The following is a 21,747-nucleotide window of genomic DNA, read 5'->3' on the forward strand; positions in this document are numbered from 1 at the left end:
ACTCTCTCACTTGTTATCACTAATGTATATTTGCATGCTGTTCAAGACAGCTGGAGCTTGGTACTTAGGTGCAAGTGATTTGTGTTAAGAAATTCAGCTTTCAGAAGAAAATCTTGTTATTTGTTCTGATGATTTGCTTCTCTTACCTTCTGCAGAAAGACCTTGGACATTTACACCTCTGGCTGCCAGAAAGCTAAGGCAGACATCAACATTCTCAATCTGCAACATGAATAGAAATAACAAGCAGGATGAGACTATTTTACAAAACACAGAAATGTTGGGAGAGGGAAAAAAAAAAACCAAAAAAAATCTGCTCAAGAATGAATACTTTACATTCATTGCATACTACAGCTCTTTATCAAAGTTTAGCAAGAATGATTACTGCTAATTGGGCAATCGAGATAAAGCTTTCATTGTCCACTTTGGTGCTTAAAAACAATTCACAAATGCCCAATCCAGAATGGCATGCTGGCAACTCAGCAACCCACCTAGTTAACATAAAACTGGATTTCGTATGCTACAGACAAGCAGCAGTGAAAGCACTCATAGAGAATTGGACACTGAATATATGTCTGGAGATGTGAGCAGCTGAGTTTACTAAAAAATGCAAGCAAAAACCTCCAACAGTGTAAATAAAGGTACTTGCTTGGGATGACGTAGGATTGTGTGAAAATTATATCAGTCTGATTAGTGGCTGTTCCTCTGGTTTTTTTTCCTTCAAATAATACAATAAATAAATTTAATCTATTTATTGTTTATGCTCCTCAGAAGACTTTTTGCTTAGTAAAGAACATGGTGCTGGCTTCTCTTGGTGATTTAGAAGAAATCTACAGCTACCACAAAGAGCCTTATGTACAAAAATGTAGCATAAATGTAGATCAATAAAAGGATAAAACATCTGCCTCTAAAATGAATAATCACAGAATTAGATTGCTTTCATGTGTCTAATAGATGATGGAGACAGGGTGTTCCAAAACATTCTCGAGTCACCATCCTCAGCTGATTACCCCAGTCCTTCCAGGACCTCTGAAAGAATAATCAGCTATAAACATAAAAATTACTATCTTTGTCTATAAATATGCTGCTATGAAAACAGCAAAATTATGTATAGAGAGGTGTTATGTTTCAAGTGGCTTCAACAGGTTTGATTTTAAAATACTTTTTTAGATTGATGCATTTATTTCAAGGCAATTAGGACCACAAAAAAAAATTGAACAATATATTTTAAATGTTTTAAATGCCTATTATCATTGGAGAATATTAAAAATAAAGCTGCAGTAGCTCAAGTCCAGTTATTTTATTTGAATGTTTACACATTTTACAAAGTCTCATGTCAATGATTTTCAACCATTAAAACATAAGGGGTAAATTCACTCCTTGAATGAAAGATACTTCATCCTTGGCAGCATCTTTTCACACCTAGGAAAGTCTTTGACTATCAAAGACATCTTTCTATATTGGAGTTCTGCCATTGTTCTCTGGAAATGGTAATAGCTAAAGGGATATAAATATTCTTTTTAATACTGACCCTAGAAATATGAATTACGAGTCTACAGACTGTCTTGATCCATGGGTATAAATGTGTAAATTTATAAATACTTGACAGATGTGTTCTTCAAGGACAATAAAGGTCAATACACTACTAAATATATTTTTAGAAGTCTTTTCAAACCTTGATTTAAAGGGTATGCTAACAGTTACAGTGAATGATAAACAATGTTTTTACTGCGTCGATTACAGAAGAAAACCAAAACTCAAAGTCTGCAGTTAAACTAATGAAATTTACTAAAAGACTGGGGTGTCTACCATAAAGTTTTCATAAATCAGTTTGGTGGGTGTCACCAATTTTCACAGCTAAGAATGTGGGATAAATATCTTAATATCAATGGGATTATTCCAGCTCTGGCCCAGCACAGTCTGCAGCAACCCAGGCATTAACTGTCATTTTCTTAAATGTTTATGTAGTTTTACACCACGAAAAAAACCCAAACCTAGGTAATTTTGTTAATACATAGAGAGGTGACACAGCTAAATCAGTTGCAAGATGGCTGGGGCTAAAATAGGAAGATCTGATTCTTCCTCACCTCCTCTTCCTCCCAGGTGTGAGGGCCCCCCTGCTGCTGGGCTTCAGCGCTTCTCTGAGTGCACCAAGAGCTGGCTCTGCGCAGAGAACTCACCGAGCAAAAGGGCAAAGGGATTTCAGTCATTCCATTTTCCTGTGCAGCCAGATAAGTGCAGGAGCCAGCAGAGGGGAGGGTGTGTCCCAGCCTGAGTAAAGTGTGGTTTGGGAGAGGAAAGGGGATGTGGGAAGGCGGGACAAGGTGGATGGTGCCACTCCTGGTGGCAGTGGCAAGGCACTTGGCTGGTTCAACCAAATCCTTGCATCAGTTGAGAAAATAGTGCACATGAAGAGAATATTTCTACTCAACCTTTAAACAATGTCAACTACATAAGAAAAAACTTTGAATGGAAATTTTTGTGCTCTGAAAATTGAAAAGAAATGAAGATTTGCTGGGCTATAGCTCACTGTGTCTTTGGACTTTCAAATCAACCATAATGCAGTATCAATTGCTTCAAAGATGGGAAATTCTGCTCTGTAAGTACTGGAAGCCGAAGGGAGGGACAAAAAAAAAGAAAAAGAAAGAAAGAAAAATCAGTACAGTACATCATTAGCACCCATCTTCAAATAACTGGAACAATATTTCCTAACACATATTCTAGTTTAATCAAGTAATTTTTGATAATGGGCATGTCCCCTCTGCAGTAGTTCAGGAGACCACAGATATAACAAAATCCTAGTTCACTGGAGACTTTTGTATGTGTGAAAACATCTCAATATCTATCTGCAATACCAAATAATAGCAAATAATAAGTCTACTACCTAAACCTTCACATACATTTAGGAAATAATATCCTATAGAAACAGCACCTGGTTAATTTACGTGTTTACTTTTACAGCATTTGTCTTTGCAGTCACATCTCTTAAACTTTCAGAAAAAACAAATCATTACCACTAACACCAATGACTCAGTATGCTACAGAATTACAAAGCAATTTCTGTTTGGTTTCAGAGTTCACCAAGAGAAGTGTAACAGAAGCCCTGAGTCCAAAGTCACCCTTTTGGTAGGAGTGTATGAAGCAATAGCAGTGGCCAACTTTCAGACAATAGACTGGGGTTGCACTGTTAGCCTTATAATAAAGTCTTGTTTTGACTTGTGAATTGAGCAAGTTTGGTGTGGCAACTCACAAGACCATAATACCCTGAAAATGTCAGAAAACAACTCTTGCAGTCTGTTAGTTCTCTGATAATAACTGCAGTTACTGTACAACTCTCAGAAACTCTTAGGGGATTCAACGAGACATGCATTAATACATTTTTGGGTTATTTTCACTTTCTTTCCACTCCAGTCTAGAAAATGCTAGCCTTAAAATTGTCCCATTTTGAAGCTCTCAGTGTGTCTCTAAATATTGCTTTAATTACCTACTTCTTGCCCTGGCAAACCACAGTTATTCTTTGAACTCAAACCAAAGCAGCCCCAAACACTTTTTCTTCAAACTCACTCACAGATGAGAGTAATTTTGCAATTACAAAAGTTACAAGAGATTTCAAGCAGCTTCCATTCTTCAGTACTGTTTCAATCAAGAGTGGTATGAGTTCTTGAAGTCCATGTTTATGTAAGTAGTTACTCACTGGGGTAAACTCCTCCTAGAACTGACACTGTGTGTGTAAAATTGTGCTGCTTATATATCAATGGCTGAAGATTTTGTGGTGTAACACAACACAGACACCAGACAAATTTTGTACCTTACATATGACCACAATTCTGTAGTGAATTTTGCTTGCAAAAAGTAGTTTATAGCAGAGATTATGTTTATCATTATAGTGAGTTGTATCATGAGAACTACAAGGTATTGCAACAGAAGATATCGCTCATTACAGTACAGAATTCAGGATATACAGATTGACTTCAAGTCTTACATGTCATGACAGAGAAAAGTCTCAAATTTGCACATTTATTTGTACAGGTACATGTTGCCAAGATCAGACTGTTGCTGTTGATAAAGTTCTCCACCACTGTCAATCCCTGATTTTTATTTTATTCCAAGGCTCTTATTTTATATTAAAGATTCAAAAGAGTGGAATAAATGCAGCACATTGAATAGCAGAACTTCAATACTAAAAACTTTAACAACTGTAAATAGGTTAAATAATTAACAATATAATAAACCTTCATTGCCATATAAATATTTGCCACTTAGCTATTCAATTAACCATGCTGAAAGTCAATCAACAGTACATGAAATTTCTTTTCAGAGGTAACAAAAACCTAATCTGGAAACCTAATCACCTCCTTATCAAAACTCAAGGATATGATGTCAAATTCTGAAATGTAGCTCCAGCATTGTGGGTAAAGATGCACTTGGCAAATATGATAATTTAGGAATTAATTTGTGGGCATCAGCAGGTAGATAACACCATTTGATACTTTTTAATTTAAGCCTAATAGGTTATGCTTACAATATATTAAGCTTTCTTCATAAATCTGATCTTTTTGATAGTATTCATACACATAGCATCATGAAAAAAGAACCTGGGATACCTAACACCATAAATATTAGTGATCTTAAATATATTTTTACACTGATATATAAGGGGATACAGTTCATATGTAGAAATAAACAGAAATGTCACATCTCTGATAATATTAATAGATTAGGAAGCATGCAAAGAAGATACACTGGAAATATGTTGACACATATGATATTGCGTTGTAGTGGGTAACCTGCTTTTGAGTGAAAGGTATTTGAAATTTATCATCAGAAATAAATCACTAAATCAGACTGGAGGACTTGCATAGTAGTGGTACTTAATATCCAGCTGACTAACAGGAAGAGCTAATTTGTGGGATGTACTCACCAGTGACTCAACACGTAGAATATGTCTATTTATTCCTACTATTTTTGCTGTTGCCAAGATTAGTTTTCATTTCCTTTGTCTGACAGACACTTTATTCATTTGTAAAAATAAATTTAATTGTGGGATTCTCAAAAGACATGTAACTATGACTAACACAGCATTATGTTTCTCTGTGTGTATAAGAAGTTCAAAAAATACCTTGCTTTGACTAACTCCCTCTTATTAAGTTTATGACAATATAGCTTACAAGAACATATAGAGACACAAGTTAGTACTGTTCGTCTACTTTGAGCTGGATTCTTCCTGAAGAATGGGACACCTTTATAAAAACAACAAATTATTATAACCACATAGAGTTTCTATACATCTATGCTCTTAAATACTCTTGATTATTTTGGCAGCAAAAGTAAAACAATAATTTCTGTTAGCACTTCATTCTGTGCTATCTTCCACAGTTCCGTGTGTGTGTTTTGACATTCGGATTTGTGACCCAATTCACAGATAAAATTTGGCAAAGAATTTTCCCTGTAGAAGTTTCATAATGTTGCTAATGGTTGATTAAGGACATCCATGGAAATAGTATTCCACAGAAATCTAGAGAATCACATACATACTCACTTTCCAAAGAACAGAAACTTCACCAAACTCTTCAGTATTTGGTGCTTCTTTTTTTTCTTTTTAATTGCAAATAATAAATAGTACTCCTTTGAGATTGGTATTATGGTTCAAGATAGTATGTGTCACAATAACTGTATTTCAAACACATTTTACCAGCATGTTTCTTCCTAAATGTCCTCAGAGTATTAACCTGAGTTGAGAGACATGCATTTGAATCTTCCTCTTGCATGGACAGATATTCATCACTAATACAATTCGTGGAGGATTTAAATAAATGCAGAATTAGAAAATATATTATTGTTGTTACACATCTCCTTTCAAGTTCTGGAGCACTAGTAGAATCAAAATTAAATAAAATTCATGCCTCACAGGTAGCAACCTGGACTCTAAATATTTACAATTCACATGTTGCATAAAATTATTAAAATGTAAAGAATGTAAAAGAAGATACTATTTGTCTGATTTTAACAGGAATCAGTCATGTTAAGGAGATGCATGAGCTTTTGAATTCTGGTTGCTTACTCAGTAGGTGAAGTGCCAGTGATCTGGTCTCAATTGCAGGCTCTAGAAAGATCAGAGGTTCAGGCAAGCAACCAAGATGTCTTCATGAGTAAATAAAATCATTTTTTATGTACATATTGGAGTTGGTAAGAGAACTAAACTTTCCATATAGATTTAGCTATACAGAATGCTCTGGGAGATGCAAAAGTATTTCAAGGTGGAAATGGCCTAAACTCTGATTTTCCCATGTCTAATAGCACTAAGAGAATTGGTCATGTACACTCTCACAAATACATGGTTAATCTTCATACACACACTACCTAAACAGACTATTTTTTGGCCAAATGTATAAACTTTCACAACCTGCTATGCCCATAGGTTTTCTCAGAGATTTAAAAGGACAAGTTTATTTCACCTTCTGTTCTTAAATGACTCAACCATTGCACACATGACCTGTTGACAACTTACTTGTCGCGTGGGAAACACCCAGATTTTCAGTTTGCTTTGTAATTTTGTTCCTTAGGGGTTTTCTTCCCAGCTGGTTTCACTAGTTTTGTATTTATGTTCTGCCAGTCTTTAAAACAAAGAGCTAAAAAGTTACAAGACAGAGAAACTGAAATAGAAAATGTTTGCTCTTCTATAATGCCATGCTTTTATCCTCATTTTTATCATTCAGATTATTTAACAAAACCAGGCTTGATAAACCAGGCTTGATAAACTAGGCAGATGGACATTTAACTTTTTTTCACTATGTACAAATGGACATTTATCAAATACTTTCTTCACCAAAAAATAGACATCAAGTCAAGAACTTGCTCCATCCATTCAGTGATAACTGAATACACTGCTCTCTACTCATGAGCATGCTTGCTTTATACATATCTATATACACTATGATTTTTTAAGACTGAGTATTGAGTGCAGAAATATGTTTTTGATAGCTGACTTACTCTGAAGAGGTCCAACTGAAGATGTCAAAAGCACAATCCAGATTAAAACTGGATTACCCAGTCCGATGTCCTTATCCATCTGCCTATCCATTCTTCAAATGCTGCCCATTCAACACTGTTTGGGATTCAAGGTGATTCTTAAATGATTGCTTAAACAATATGCAGTAGTGAGTTCCCTGTTTTTCACTATAAGACAGATGTTCAGCATATCTGAAATTCTGCTCATCTCTTCAGAAAAATGCACAACTGGTAATATAATTAAAATATTAAAAAACCCTAATATCTTCATAATTGTACATGTCCTGTGGAATAAAATTTATCTAATCCATAAAACGTAAGCAATTATGATTTATTTGTTATAACATATGGTAAGATTTATTTCAATTATTTTGAAAGCACCAATCAGTAACCTCAATCATTATAAGAAACACCTTCTATGCCACGTACTCCATTCCATTTGACACTGTTGTCAATTTACCTGCTTTCTGTGAAAAGCTGTCATGAAATTTTACTTGCAGAACGGTCATACACTACAGTGAAATGTGGTATGTTATCCACTACACTGTAATGTTGTATGTTATCCACAATAGCTGATTCATAGGTATTCTAAAAGGGAGGATCCTTTTTCAAATTGAAGAGTGGGGTTTCATAGGGTTTCTATGTGCAATAGACTCATATGGACTCCTTTTGTAATTTTTCTAACTGAACTATCACGAGCAAGCTGGTTATTCATATAAGAGATCTGCTTTCTTGTCTCTTTCATATTCATTGTTGTATGTTCTTGTTAACATATAAATGTGTTCATTACTAAATTAATTACAGATTTTAAATTTTGAGCAAGATTGTCTAAAAGTTGTATGTTTCCATCAAGATTCCTTGTGAAAAAAGTGTACAAAGTATCATTATGTAATATTTTTTTTTTAGTAATACTACATAATAAGGATACTTTGAAGAGCAGAGAATACACACAAATTCTTCCAAATCTGAAAGTAAATGCAATGGGAAGAAATGTGGCCCAGAGTAATGCAAAACTTATAAGGACTCTTCTGAAGAAGCTGCTTAGTTTTAAATTTGCAGTTTCTGTGGAAGATGCTTGTATGGCAGGCAGCATGTTACACAGTTCCCTTGGCCACAGACTGCTGAGACTGAGTGAAATTTGCCATGATTCTCAGTTTCCCTCATAGAAATTGGGAAATTTGAAGAAAGGGAAAATCGGGAGATAAACAAGCTCTCAAAAATCATGTTATTTATTTTCCGGCAATTTATTTCCCATAAGCTCCTACCATGGCAGCTTATTGGAATAACTTCTCACAAGAAGTTATTCCACTACACTGGAAGGTAATGTCAAGTTTCCATGGGTGGTGTAAATTAGAAAACCCACCCAGATAAAACAGGTGTTACCAGTCCTGCTGGGAGATGTTTCATGCATTCTGTTGACTTGCTGTTGCACGTGGCCTAGATTAAGGCACATTCCATATTTCTATCAAAATTATGACACATTTCAGGGGGTTAAGCAGAATACACTGACATGCAGACACATTCAGCTTAACTCTTTTGTAGCAAACTCCTCCTTATTTGCAATAGAATAATTTAAGGAGAACTTAATAAAAATATCTATCAGTGAACCATGTAGCTTCATTCCAGAAAACTGTTCCAAACTAAGCATTGACTTTGCAATAAGACCATACAGGCAAATTAAAAACTAATTTACTGGAGGCATCTGGGGAGAATTTTACCTTAGAGAATAATAACTACTGGTATGCAGAAGGACTCCCAGGCAAAAATTTTTAGGAAATGATGTTGGAGTTATTTAATTATTAGTTATTTTTTGAGGAAAAAAATGACAATCTTATTTAAAACTGAAATAGCTTCCACTTCCTTTTCCAACAGAAATTGAAGAACATGCACATCAAATTCTTCCAACGTGCAGTCCAAACATGAAATATGACCAGTAAACCCAGAAATGTGAAAACAAATTAACTTCTCAAGAACTTGGAGAATTCAACAGACATATGTACTGACCTGCTGATAAAAGAATGTATGAGGTCACTACTGAGGTCAAAGCATAAGCTGGGGTGTGTATTGTTTTTAAGAAAATGGTACAGTGGGAATTGGATCCCTTCTGGCATAAATTACCGTCAGACCTGTCAGGAATACCAAAGCAACAATTACTGCTGCAATTTTTTCACCTAGCTCCTAACTTGGTGCTTGGAAACCTTAGAGTGAATGTGAGATCATTTCTGTAATGGCAAATACAGAATACAGTTTGTTTGCTTCTGTCTGTACACATCAGCAAGTTAATGAATAATTTAGTTACTCTAAATAAAAAACAACCGTAATCCTGATTTTTTAGATGGCCAAACAGATAATTATAAACATCTACTGGACATTTGAATATAAAACCAAAAAATGCTCTATCCACAAACAGCAAAAACCCTCCACCACATAAGAGAATGGTGTGATAATGATGTGATAATGGTGTGCGCTTGCTTCTCCACTTTTTTACTCGCGCTTCTTTCTGTTTCCTGTCTTGTCTGCATTTGCTCTCCCCATTTTTATGCAGTAGTCTCTGCAGCAGACATTGTAAAGCACAAAATACAGTAATGGTTATTTCTGAGATGCTTTTGCACTACTATAACAGAAATTGTGAGAAGAAAGGTTTTGATTTTTGATTGGAATATAGTGCTGAGTTCAAACTCAGAAAACCATGGATGTATTTCAATATGTTGCACAAATTTCTTAGAAAGCTTATGGCTGCACAGCAGAATGGATCAGGGCAAAAATTCTCTTCCACTGTTGCAAATAACTTGCTACTTCAGGACTCTCACCTCTACAGGCCTGAGGCCACCACCACCATGAAAGAGCCTTATACATGCACTAAGAACACAAAATTGAAGATAAATACTACCCTGGGAGGACCTCTTTTAAGGCAACGATAAAAAGAACTCTGTTTAAACACAGTGTTTCTTAAAGCAATGCTCTACTCTAGTGAGCCTTTTTATGATAATTTTTTAAATTATGCAACACTTCTGAGTCAGCAAGGTACCAGTGTCTAAATATTTACGGAACTTAACAACTTATGAAAACTGGAGGGCAATGTGAAAAAGCACGCTTCTTTAAAACAGAGGAGCTTCTCTCCATTAGATGAAAAGAGAGTCTACAACAGAGTCTTCATTTATTAGATTTAATGAGACCTTTGAAAGAATTCCAGTTCTCTCCTTCACCACTACTTAATGCATAGCAACTTCATTCAGCTCACTCAAAAAAGCAGCTTTTAGAAATAAGGGCAGTACAAGCAGTGACGGAATTAATCCTTTAAAAAATAAGTAAACAAGTAAACTATGAGGCATTTCACTTCCATCTCTTGAACTTTGCAACTGGAATCCATCTAGATGCACTGTGTGCTTTCTGAACCCTCCCTCTTGACTGCACCAGAAGTCATAATGCTACAGCTTGTGCAGGAGAGACACTAAAAGTTCGCTCCTATCCATCTGGCCTTTTGATTTTATAAACATTCTAAGTTTTTTTAAATTAGACATATTTTTCATATTACCCTGGGAATAGTTATGGAATTTAGAGAACATACAGTATTTGTAGAATATTGAGCTCATCAAATGAAATGGGATAAAAAAAAATACTTGTTATTAGCATCTTCTAAAAGTACAGCCCAGAGTTTTCTGTAGGACTAAGGTTATGTGACTGGTCCTCCAGCTGGAAATTAAATTCCTTAGGAAGATATGCATTAGAGAATATAAGTTACTAGTTTTCCTCTATGTTTAGTTTTCATATTACTTACTCAAATTGATCTAAGCCCTAAAGAAAAAGACAAGAAAACCTGATGGTGAATTGACATCACAGGTTATTAAAACCATTCAGATTAAACCAGACATCTTTAAAAGAGACTCACATTCAGGCTTTCAGTTTTCCTAGTGTACCTGAGCATTGCATTTCAAACCATGTTTAGCATACATAGGAATATGAGGTATATGTTTTCATGCCATGCTTCTAAACAGCTTTCATGCTTGCTTATCTCTGTCCTTTTCTCATAACTATGGTAAGAATTTTCCACATTTTCACAAGATCTCAAGTCTAGATTCTTGGTCAGGGACAATAAAAGCACTTGGAACCAGAGAAGGCAGTGGGATATCAGCTTGTAAGCTAAACAGGGTCAGATTTTTTTTCTTGACTTCTTAGCCAAATGCTATAAGAGAAATATCAGAAGTGCTGAAGCCTATAAAATGAAGCCTTAACAAGCACTTAGGACTTGTTGTCACATCACTTCCAATTGTAGCCAATGAAGTGTAAAGCGTAGGAAGAAACAATTTTTTAAATTGTCATCCAAGTGTTTTAAAGTTCCAAAATACTGCCAGTATTACTTGAAAAAAAAAAAAAAAAGGCATTTTAGAGGGGCTTTAGAGGGGGCACATATCTTCAAATACATTAATTCATACAATGCAACAATCTAAATCTTTCAAAACTGTTTATGCCAAGAAATCGAAATAGAAGTTTTATATATACAAGAACTGTGAAAACACCCTTGCACATATGTTTACCCTGGAGTGTTACTGCTGATCTGCCCATTAACTAAATAAGAGCTCCTACCAAGAGGAAAACAACAAACACCTGATTTAAAGTTGTTATTGGGAAGAATTACTGAGAAAATCTGTGTGACAGGCAAAACAGCTCACAAGGCTGAGATGCTGGTTAGTTAGTTACGTGTACAGTTAGAATACAGAAGACTATAATTCAGTTACTCTAAATAAAAACTAGAACTACTATTTATGAAAAAAAATTAACATAAACTATTACATGAAAATAGGTCTCAGTTCTTAAGTATGGAAAGCAAGGGACAAAGAAAATTCTTGTAGCGCTCTTTTCCCCTAGAGGAAAAAGCCATTTGTACATTCCCATTCTAATTCCAAAGAAACAGTGAAGAATCAGGAGGTATGAATAATCCAAACAAGCTTCTAATTAGCTGCCAATACAAGCCTAAACAAAATATAATCTAATTGTTGTAGAATTAAAGACCGCCAAGAGCTACCAGCTAAAATACAGATATATTTCTCTTTCAGGATGGCTGTTCAGATTCACGTTTCAGAACTTCACGGGTTTGGTGTTGGTCCAGACACCACCTGAAAGAGTTGCTTGGAACTGCATAGGTAAACAAATGCTTTAAGTTGATATAAACAATCAGAAAGGCAAAAAAATATGTGTGATCAGTTTGTGAGATTGAATATAACCTTGTCTAACAAAAAAAAAAAAAAAAAAAAAAAAAAATTGAACAGACACTGAAAATGAACTCTGCCCAGACTAATACATATCCAGACACTGGGCCAACTTAAAATAAGTTCAACTCCAAATAAGTATACCTCTGATTTATGTCATGTGGTCGTCTGTTGATCATATGGTCAGCAGGCTACTCAGACTAGGAGTGTTTTAAATAATTCCTGCACATCAGATAGCTGCCAAATAGATTACTATATTTATATTTATACTATTTATTTCTGCTGAAACAAAAATGGTTGCACTGTATTCTAACTATTTATGTATTAAATTTCAGGTCATAGCGGATTTAAACAGACAAGTTACATTAAAAAAAAAATTAGGAGACTGTGTTAATATTTTATTTAACTTGATCAAAAGCCTTTACATGGAAAGGGATTTGTTAATGCTGTTGAAATAAGCAGTTTGTGATAACTTGCTTATTCTACAGTTAATTTAAGCAAATTTACTCATCTGTACTATTGCCTATAATAGGGTCCCCAGCTGTAATAAAATTTATATTTTGAGTTAACATCAGTATTTAAGTCCAGTTCAAAGTCTGTCTAAATTTTTACTAATTCAGAATTTCAGGTGCCTCATGTTACCTGGTGCCACTTCAGAGTGGTGAGATCCATATGCTCTTGACAGCAAGAGAAGGCTGTCAGAGCAGTTATTTCAGTGAGTGAAACAGCCATGACTACTCTCCATCTGGTCCCATGGCTATGGACATGATTGTGAAGGACATGACACATTTTCTGACAAATATGGCGTGTTTCGTTTTGACATTTCACAGAATATATGGTGATTACAACAATAGTGCATAAATATATACTGAAAGAGCAGGCAAGAAGTACATTCTAACTCCCTAACACTGAAACTTTAGATATTGGGGTAAGAGGAGGAGAATGAAGGAAAAAAAAGAAAGCCAGAGTCAATTGTTCTTTTTAAGTCATTCCTCACATTGTCATTCTCAGAGAGGGAATATTAACCTGATGGACCACTGCTGCATGCTAGTCATATGCGCCAGCAATAGCACATTGGGGAGAGGCTGTAAGTGGAAGGGATTTGCAGCAAGGTTCAAAGAGGAATTTGTTCTTCGAATAAAATTATGGGCAAATAAAAGCACAAGGTTAGGCAGGCTTAGTTAGTGTGCATAAAAGTCAAGGAACTCCAAAATGGTGAGTATGTAGAAGACACTGTAAAATCAAGCAGATTTGGCATTCTTTCCATGAAACTGGTTCACATTAAGCTGCAGCAGATGTAGGCAGCTTCTGTTCCGGCAAAGATCAAGGGCAGAGTGAGAAAATACATCTGGACAGATCATAATAGTTTCAATAGGCACCTACTTTCATTCTTTCTTTTCCCTCTCTAACATTTTAATTGTATTATATTTTGGAAGTGACGCAATACTGCTGAAAAAACTCAAATTTTTGATGTTTTACTTTATAACAGGAGAGCAGGGAGAAAGTGTCAAGACTCTCTAATGTACATGATAATTTTAAATGTAGTAAGGCAGGATAGTTTTTACTGCCACGTTAGTCTGTAATTAACAGCTAGATTGCTAGGACATTCTGTGTTACTTTATTAGCCTCATGTCTTGCAGTCTCTTTGCCGTAAGACCAAAAAGATGATTGAGTCACCAGTATTGTCAACCTAGGCATAATGTACCACACAATACCTCCAAAAGCTTGATCATTTGTTGATTAGTATTTATTTTAATTTTAAACATATATAAGTGGTTAAAATTAAAAGAAGGGTGTCTTCTTTCTTCCCTTCTGCAGCTAAACTCACAATGCAAACCCTGTTCCAACCTAACATTTTTAATTGCTTTAATTACAATGGAAGCCACAACTTGTTGCTTTCTGGCACCCTCTGCTGCTTTACACAGTACACCACAGACAGCATTTTATGGACAATTGCACAGTTCCTGTGTCTCAATTAAAACATCTTCCCAGTAGCTGCATTTCCCAGCTCAACCAAGTAAAAGCTGATGATGCTCATATTTGGTGTTTGCCCTCATTTATTGTTTGCAGATGTTAATGCTTTATTCTCAAAATCTGTAGTAGTAGTAGTTCTTTTCAAAACTTAATTTGGACTCACCCTAAGGAACAGAGATATTAGTTCTGGCAAATATGTTGAAGAGAGGCCATCTCATGCTCTCATCTGGACAAGATGTCCAGATAATAGAGAAATTCCAAGAATTTAAAAGCTCCCACAAACTTTGATTCACAAATGAGAGGCAGGGGGCTTAAATACATTTGGAAGTGAATAAAATCATTGAGAGTGCAATCATAACTCCACAAGGTACTTTACAGAGATGCACGGCCATGTGTGTGAGGCACACACTAAACACATGGTCACGTTGTTTCTCAAGAGACTTGTTTGTTACTGAAGCTTCAGAATTCTCCATTGTCAGGAGAGGCAGTGGCAGATTATTTTAGGAAGAAGGATGAGTGAAAGGCCTGGGTACTTCACCTCAATGTTAAGAAACATTCTTTTGTGAAAAGTCTACCTCTCTGAGGGAACTCACAGCTCCACAGACATAGAACAATAACCTTCTCTAAATAACATACAGCACTCAAAATTATGAAAGCTTAAGCAGAAGTGGGAGTGATTAGAAAATACTCAAATAGAAGTCTTCAACTATAACTATAAGAGAACTGGCATTTTGCCACTGTTCAAAAATAATCAGACATTTGAAAAAATCTAGAAAGCTGACAAAATCTCAACATTACCAGAAAGCCTTGTTTGGTTATACTGTAAAATAAAACCACTTCAGATACATTGCTTATTTTCTTGTTCAGCTTAAATATGCATTTTTGCTGTTCAGCTAAATATCACGCACTTTCTTCTCTATTTTTAAATCCAGTAAACATTCTGGACATTCCTGGTATTCATAACGTACTCTCCCTATAGAAGATGATAAAAATACACCATCACGAAGCAGACATATTTACTGTAATCTGCTGCTGCTATCTGGGAAAAATCTGTTACTGTCTTATAACCACAGGTGCTTTCTGGCATGTATGTCATTGTCAATTTGTGTGTATGTATTTAACCACATGTTTATGTTAAGACTTTTCAGTGTATTGCTATTAATGGAGGTTTCAAGGCCATTTATTCCTCACCTCTTTGTCTAAGCATATGCATTGCTAATATGTATTTGTTCTATTCCAAAACTCATGTTCACATGATATTTTTGAGGGAAAAAAAGGAAAAAAAAAAACTACAAAAAAACCCAACTAAAAACTGAAGAGCATGGAAAGCTAATTACAGATGGGTGAAATGGAGGGACTGTAAACTGCATCTCTTCGAACAATAAATATTTCGAAGTGTACCTCACTCATTAGTGTTCAAGCATACTGCAACATTTAATCTCTGCATGTCCTCCCAATACAGTTTAAGTCAAGTTTCTGATTGATTTACGTTTCTGACAAACACGGCTGAGTGATAGGGAGAAGAGATAAATGGGTGAGATGGTCATATCTCAGGAGCTCGAGTGGCATGTTCCGGATTGAGATTGAGGGGAGGTGGATTCCAGGGAACTGCAGGGGGGAGAGGGAGAAGGGAGGCAGTGTTTGAGGGAAAACAGGTGACTTTAAGGAACAAAAAGATCTTTCAGTGTTTCTGTAGTCTTGGTCTACAGAAGCAAATTGTGCAAAACCCTAATTCCAGTTCTAACCAAGCAAACTCAACTATAACCTAATGACTCAGTAGATTTTCTGGAGACTGTATAAGTATTCATCACAATATATGTAGTTTTCATTACATGATTATTTCATTAACATCTAAATGAGTTATTCTCATATGCTTCTACACAGTAATAACACAAGGGATTTTTGTAAGTATAAACAAAAAGGCTAATAACAGCACACGATTTATACTTCATGAATAATGTACTTCTAGCCTAGTAAAGTAACACTCGGGATGTGCTACTGCAGCATTTTCTGTGGTTTCAGACAGTCAAATGTGAGTGACTCAGGGGAATATGAATCTCAGTGCCTGATACCAGTGAGTAACTCTGAGCCATTCTGTGAATAGCGATTATTATAAATCTTGTGGTCCTTTTAATGTTTTGAAATGTAATGCTCTAAATGTAAAGAGAACTGCTTGTTTCAGTGTAGAATAAAGAGGCCTCACAAGAAGTCAAACTAGAATCAAACCATATCAAAAAAGAGATTATTTTGTTGCCTTTTCCTCCCCTGCCTTTCTAAGACAGTAATATTCTTTAGCAGGATGAATGAAGTGTTCCATTCTTTATTCTCAACTAATCTCACACTTCCACCAGTTCTTCCATCCTTTCCTCAGCTTCCTTGTTCTCTCAGAGTAAAAATATGCTACGTCTACCGCAAAAAGGCAACTCCGTCTGTCCAGCTGTCATCCCATCTATATTTTCTCTTGAATTTCTTCAGTTCCTGGAAATTTTAGGTTTTGTTTACAAAAGCACTTGGAATTCCTCCTCTTCCAGTTCTATGCTAAACCAGTTTGCCTCTCATCTTACTCAAATTGGCTGTGTTAATAACATTAATAATCTTTTATCAGCAAGACCTGAAACAAGAACTCAAACATCTACATCCTTGAGATTCAACCATCATTAACACCTTTAACCTTGCCCTTACAGAAATTTTTCTCTTTCCTTTCTTTAGTCTTCTATATAGTCACAATTATTCCCAAAATGTATTCTTATACAGACCCTCATTATTCTCTGTATCTTTTTTTGTTTGAGGTTACACATATCTCTAGTCTCGATACACTCATTATCATTTTTACTCTAGCCATTATGTCAAGTTAATTTCACCTGCAAACAAAAAAATAAACTTCAAGGTCTACACTAAGGCAGATGTTACTTCCTGTAACTATCCTTCAGTTTGCATTATCTATTTGTGTATTTTCACTGTTGGTATATCTACATGTATTTTTTTTTGCCAGAGAATTTTTAAATTTCTGTGGTACAGAGGGTTACATAAAAAAGAGATGAGCCCCCTGCAAGGCATATACAAGTTTATAAAACAGCTTTGTTGATGTCTAAAACAAAGAAGGAAACTCCAATCCTCAAGTTCAGCTTCTAAAATTTTGACCTGCACTTATCATTCATTATTTAAGAGTTTGAAATATGGGAGACTTCAGTGATAGTTGGCTTCAGCATTCACTGAATGCCAAACAAGTTACACATGCTCTGAAGCCATCTTGTACATTATACACTGAAGAGTGGATTGCAAGTGTCTGGATGTGTCAAACATGTTCAAGAAAGTCTTCCCTCAAACAGCTGAGGACAATCACTGGGGAAGGATGTGGGAATGGGATTAGTTCTTAAAAAGAAGATCACACCCTGAATCTACCTAGGAAATGAGAGGACTTGTCCAAGAAAGCATCTTCAGAAGGCTAGTTAGGACATGTTCCTGGCTAGGACAGAATTGGGCCCTTCGGTTCTGGGAATCCCAGAAAGGTTAAAAGTTTTATGTAAATCACCTACCTAGTGAAGAAACTCACAAAACACAGCTAGTTAAGCACTAATATACAGTTGAAAGTGTCATCAGAAAATGGGAAATTTGAATATGTATCAGGTTGAGGAGTGTCATTTCCCTCTCAGAAAAACATCTGTTTATATCCCTTCATAACAGACCTCTATCAGCCTTGTCTGCTCTTCTTCTAGAGCTGCCAGTGTTGCAAGACAGGAGAGAAGAGATTGTGAAAAGAACTGTTTGTCACCAGTGTTGCTCTAACGTGTATTTAACCCACGGTTCCCCCCATAAAATTATTGCATGAGACTTAATTCTGCCAAACCACAAGACTTGGATACATGTAATTAACAGGTAAGTTAATCCTTGTGAGGCAGGACACCAAAGAACATATAAGCTGTGCATTACCATGACCCAATTTTGCCAGGGAATGGGGATCATGATTCTTCTGCCACCACTTAGAAAGTCCAAGGAAGAAGTGCAATTGATAGGAGCTTGCTAACATTTGGGGACAGGCTCATCTACACTGAGGGCAAAATGTCCCAATGAAATTCCCAGCTGGACAACAACCTGGCTTGAGGCTGTACAAAAGTGTAGACAATATGGTCTGATTTTTTTTAAAAAAGGGGGTTATACAGCTTTCCAAAGGGGTCATATAGGTGTCATTGCAGAAAGAAACTGGCCCACACGTTAAAGGAGCTGGGGTTAGTTTTCAAAACTCAGATTGAATTCCCAGTTTCCCAAGGGACCATATTTCTTCACACAGACAAATTTCTGTACATATTTTCATCTGTCACGCTTGCATGGAAAGCTCACCAAGCTTCTCCAAAGCACCTGGAGCTACTCCAAAGCACAAAAAGTGTATCTTGAACCCATACAGCCAATCTCACCAACAACTACACCAGCAAAGCCAGGAGATTCTTACATAGTTCAAAACTGTGTAGGCAGGAAGAGCTCACATGTGGGCCCACTTGACAGTGAACACAGGAATGACGTTTTCAGGCGTCCTGTTCCTCAAAGAGCTACACACAACCATACCACACACATTTTCACATGGAATTCATGAACCTTAGTAGAACCCTCAATTCTTACTTTATACACAATTATCCCGTTTTTCACAAACAATTTTTAGACACAGAGTATCATGCTGATGTTCTCATCCTTGGATATTGACATTGCTGGACATGGATGGGTGCTACTCCACAGTGTCTGCCCAGCACATCCGTGTCAGAGGAAGTCTGAAGGACACATGGCACATTTAGCAGTTGCAGTTTCCACCCATTTATCCTGTCCACAGGCTGGCTCCCTGTTAAGAAGAGACCTGCATGCACCCCATCCTCTTGCAACCTTGTCCTCCTCCAAAGAAAAACCCAAGCATATAAGCAGAGATGGAGCCACCATGGGCTTCTGTGCGATTACAGGAACACTACAGAGCACATCTAGCACAATAAATTACAAAGCAATGTCTACCAGTATGTACAGGGTAACTTGGTCTGTCTTTAGCCTTCACACACTAACTTTCCCTCTCACAGGAAAAGCTCCCTGGTTAAGCAGAGACTGATTCACCTACTCCACCTTCCTCTTGTTAATGTATATATACAACTTTTCTTCAGTCTCATAAAATAGAGCAACATTTTTGGCATTCTTCTGTCTTTTTTACCAAACATTTTAATTTTATTAGCATCTTTTTTATGGCATTATTAATGAAATCAATAACTATGTTGCAGAAATTATCTTATTAGTTCTAAACATAGTCACACCAATTCCCACTTTTATCAGATTGACTGCTGCTCACCCAAAATTGGTGCTAGCTCTGATAGCTAAAGCTTTAAAAATTCTTATCAATTTGGCAATGTTCTACAGCTTCAACACCTTTTCTCCACTCCCTGATTTCCAGGATGAACAAGACCTGTATTTTTAGTGAACTCAACTTTCCCTGTGAAACTGCAGCATATTTGTATTCTAAAACATAAAATTACCTTTGATGCATACCTTTGGTTGTATAAACTGGTAGAAAAGTGTGCCAAAGATCAGACTGACAGAATAAAAAATAGTCTTCATGAAGTGCATACAACAACACTAGGAAACTCTTTAGTAAGAAAGGTCTCTCCAGCACTATCATAACTATGAAAAAAACCCTGCTAGCAACAAAAATTAAGGATGCTTTTGTACCTAGATGGGTATTGGCAGAGATATTTCTTGTGGAAAGTAGTAAGAGCTAATTCTAAAAAACACCTATTAAGGCAGCATTGATCTCTGAAGGAAAAATCAACTTGAAGTGCAATAAACAAAAATTTTTTGTCAACTTTGAATTTATTTTATGATTTATGCTGCTGGCAGCACTATAAACTACATGAGGGAAGACTAGAAATACAAGTTTCTTAAAAGTCCCTAGGGACAAAACTGAAAATCTCACCATTCAAGGATTTTCAGTCCAACACCTTTCGATTTTCTTGCATTTTCTCCAACTACCCCATGATGGATTGAATTGGTATGTTTTGTGTGCTTGCTGTATGTTTGATGTGATGTATTAAAAGCTGAAACACTGGAGATTTTCCATCATATTTATCTTCTGTTCAGGAAGAAAAAAAAAAAAAACCCTGAATTCTTTCTCTTTGTACAATTAGGTAAAAGCTTTATAATGTATTTTTTACCCAGAAGGCTATCTCGCTTTTTCTAATGATGGCAGAACTTAAAACAGAAATTGAAGAAACAAATGGGTTATAAAGAAGCAGAAAGGAATTGGCTTTAGATTTTATCAAAAGGTAAACCCTTGAAATCCCATTATTTTCTAAATAAAGATGATATAAAATGTCCTTAATTGATAGACTTGTGGAATAATTCATACAAGGAAAAGATAAAAATTCATGTGGCACTATTATTCATTGAAGGGATTCAAAGAGATGATGAAAATATAGAAGCTCTATATTGCTCCTTGGAAGCATAGCTCTAAGGAAAATACAGGCAAGACTCTACATGACACTCCAAACAGACAACATATGCTCTAATACACAGAGGTTTAAATCCTTATTATATTTATGAAAACAATTAATAAGAAATACTAAAATCTTTTCACCACAGTAGAATGACCCAACAAACAAGCAAACCTCCCCGATTTTCTTACTAATTTCATTTATTTAAAGCTTCTGAGATTTGAATATGAAATAATTTATCCCCCAGTACATCTCAGATACTCAGTGTGCAACATCAAATGGGTGAACATAATGAATCCTGGTAAAGCTAACTATGCAGAAACTGGGTGCTGCTGGGCTTCACAGGTTTTTAGTTTTTATGAACTTGGACCTATGGAGCCAATTCAACTTGTCTGCAAGTATTTATACATCAATGCCAAAATGAGCATAGGGTGCAAGACATTGCAATACAGTTAAGTAAAGAAAAACTAAACCCCAAGCATTTTATATACATTTAAAATAAACATTAAAATATGTTTACAATTTAAATTCAGGAACAGCTCAATTGAGATGCCTCAATTGAAAGATTATGCCATTGGCAAGAGCAAAACCAAATTATGAGTGGAACAGAATTTGGGAATATTGGTAGTGATTAATTATGAACTGGTATCAATATCATCCACAAAGAGTATCAAGAATTTCCAACAGCAGACAATTCATGTCAGTGCTCCCTAGCTTTTTTAAAGCTAATAATAAAATATCTTAGACCTCCTGAAAATGGGTATCAAAGGCCTCCTGGAAAGGGTATCAAATGGCAGATGAATAGAGAAAACATTTTCCCTTAATTGCAAGTTATGAGAGTAAGGATTATGAAAACGTATGTTCAAGAAGAGGGTAGTGGGATTCTTGAGGTTTATTAACTAAAAATGTTTAAGTTAAAGCAGTGAATGAATGGCTAGAAAATGTTATTGGAGTATTTTGACTATTGCTGGTTTGATGGCTGATGTTCTAGCATGTACTGACAGGACATATTGCTACATACTGGTGTAGGACAAACATACAACACGCAAACTAGCTTTGACTACTGTTATATTTTTTTTCCCCTGCATATCATAAACACCTCAAGA

General features: G+C 35.8%; 1 protein-coding gene across 1 annotated transcript in view; it reads right to left on the reverse strand.

Moving 5' to 3' along the window:
• NAV3 (neuron navigator 3) overlaps window positions 1–21,747 on the reverse strand; it is a 250,158-nt gene that overhangs the window by 154,505 nt on the left and 73,906 nt on the right. Inside the window, exon 4 of the mRNA XM_053943168.1 lies at window positions 147–219. Within this exon, the coding sequence (XP_053799143.1) occupies window positions 147–219 (73 nt within the window). The remainder of the gene's footprint in view (window positions 1–146; window positions 220–21,747) is intronic.

This window comes from Vidua chalybeata, chromosome 5 (assembly GCF_026979565.1).
Source record: "Vidua chalybeata isolate OUT-0048 chromosome 5, bVidCha1 merged haplotype, whole genome shotgun sequence".
Taxonomy (NCBI): Eukaryota; Metazoa; Chordata; class Aves; order Passeriformes; family Viduidae; genus Vidua; species Vidua chalybeata.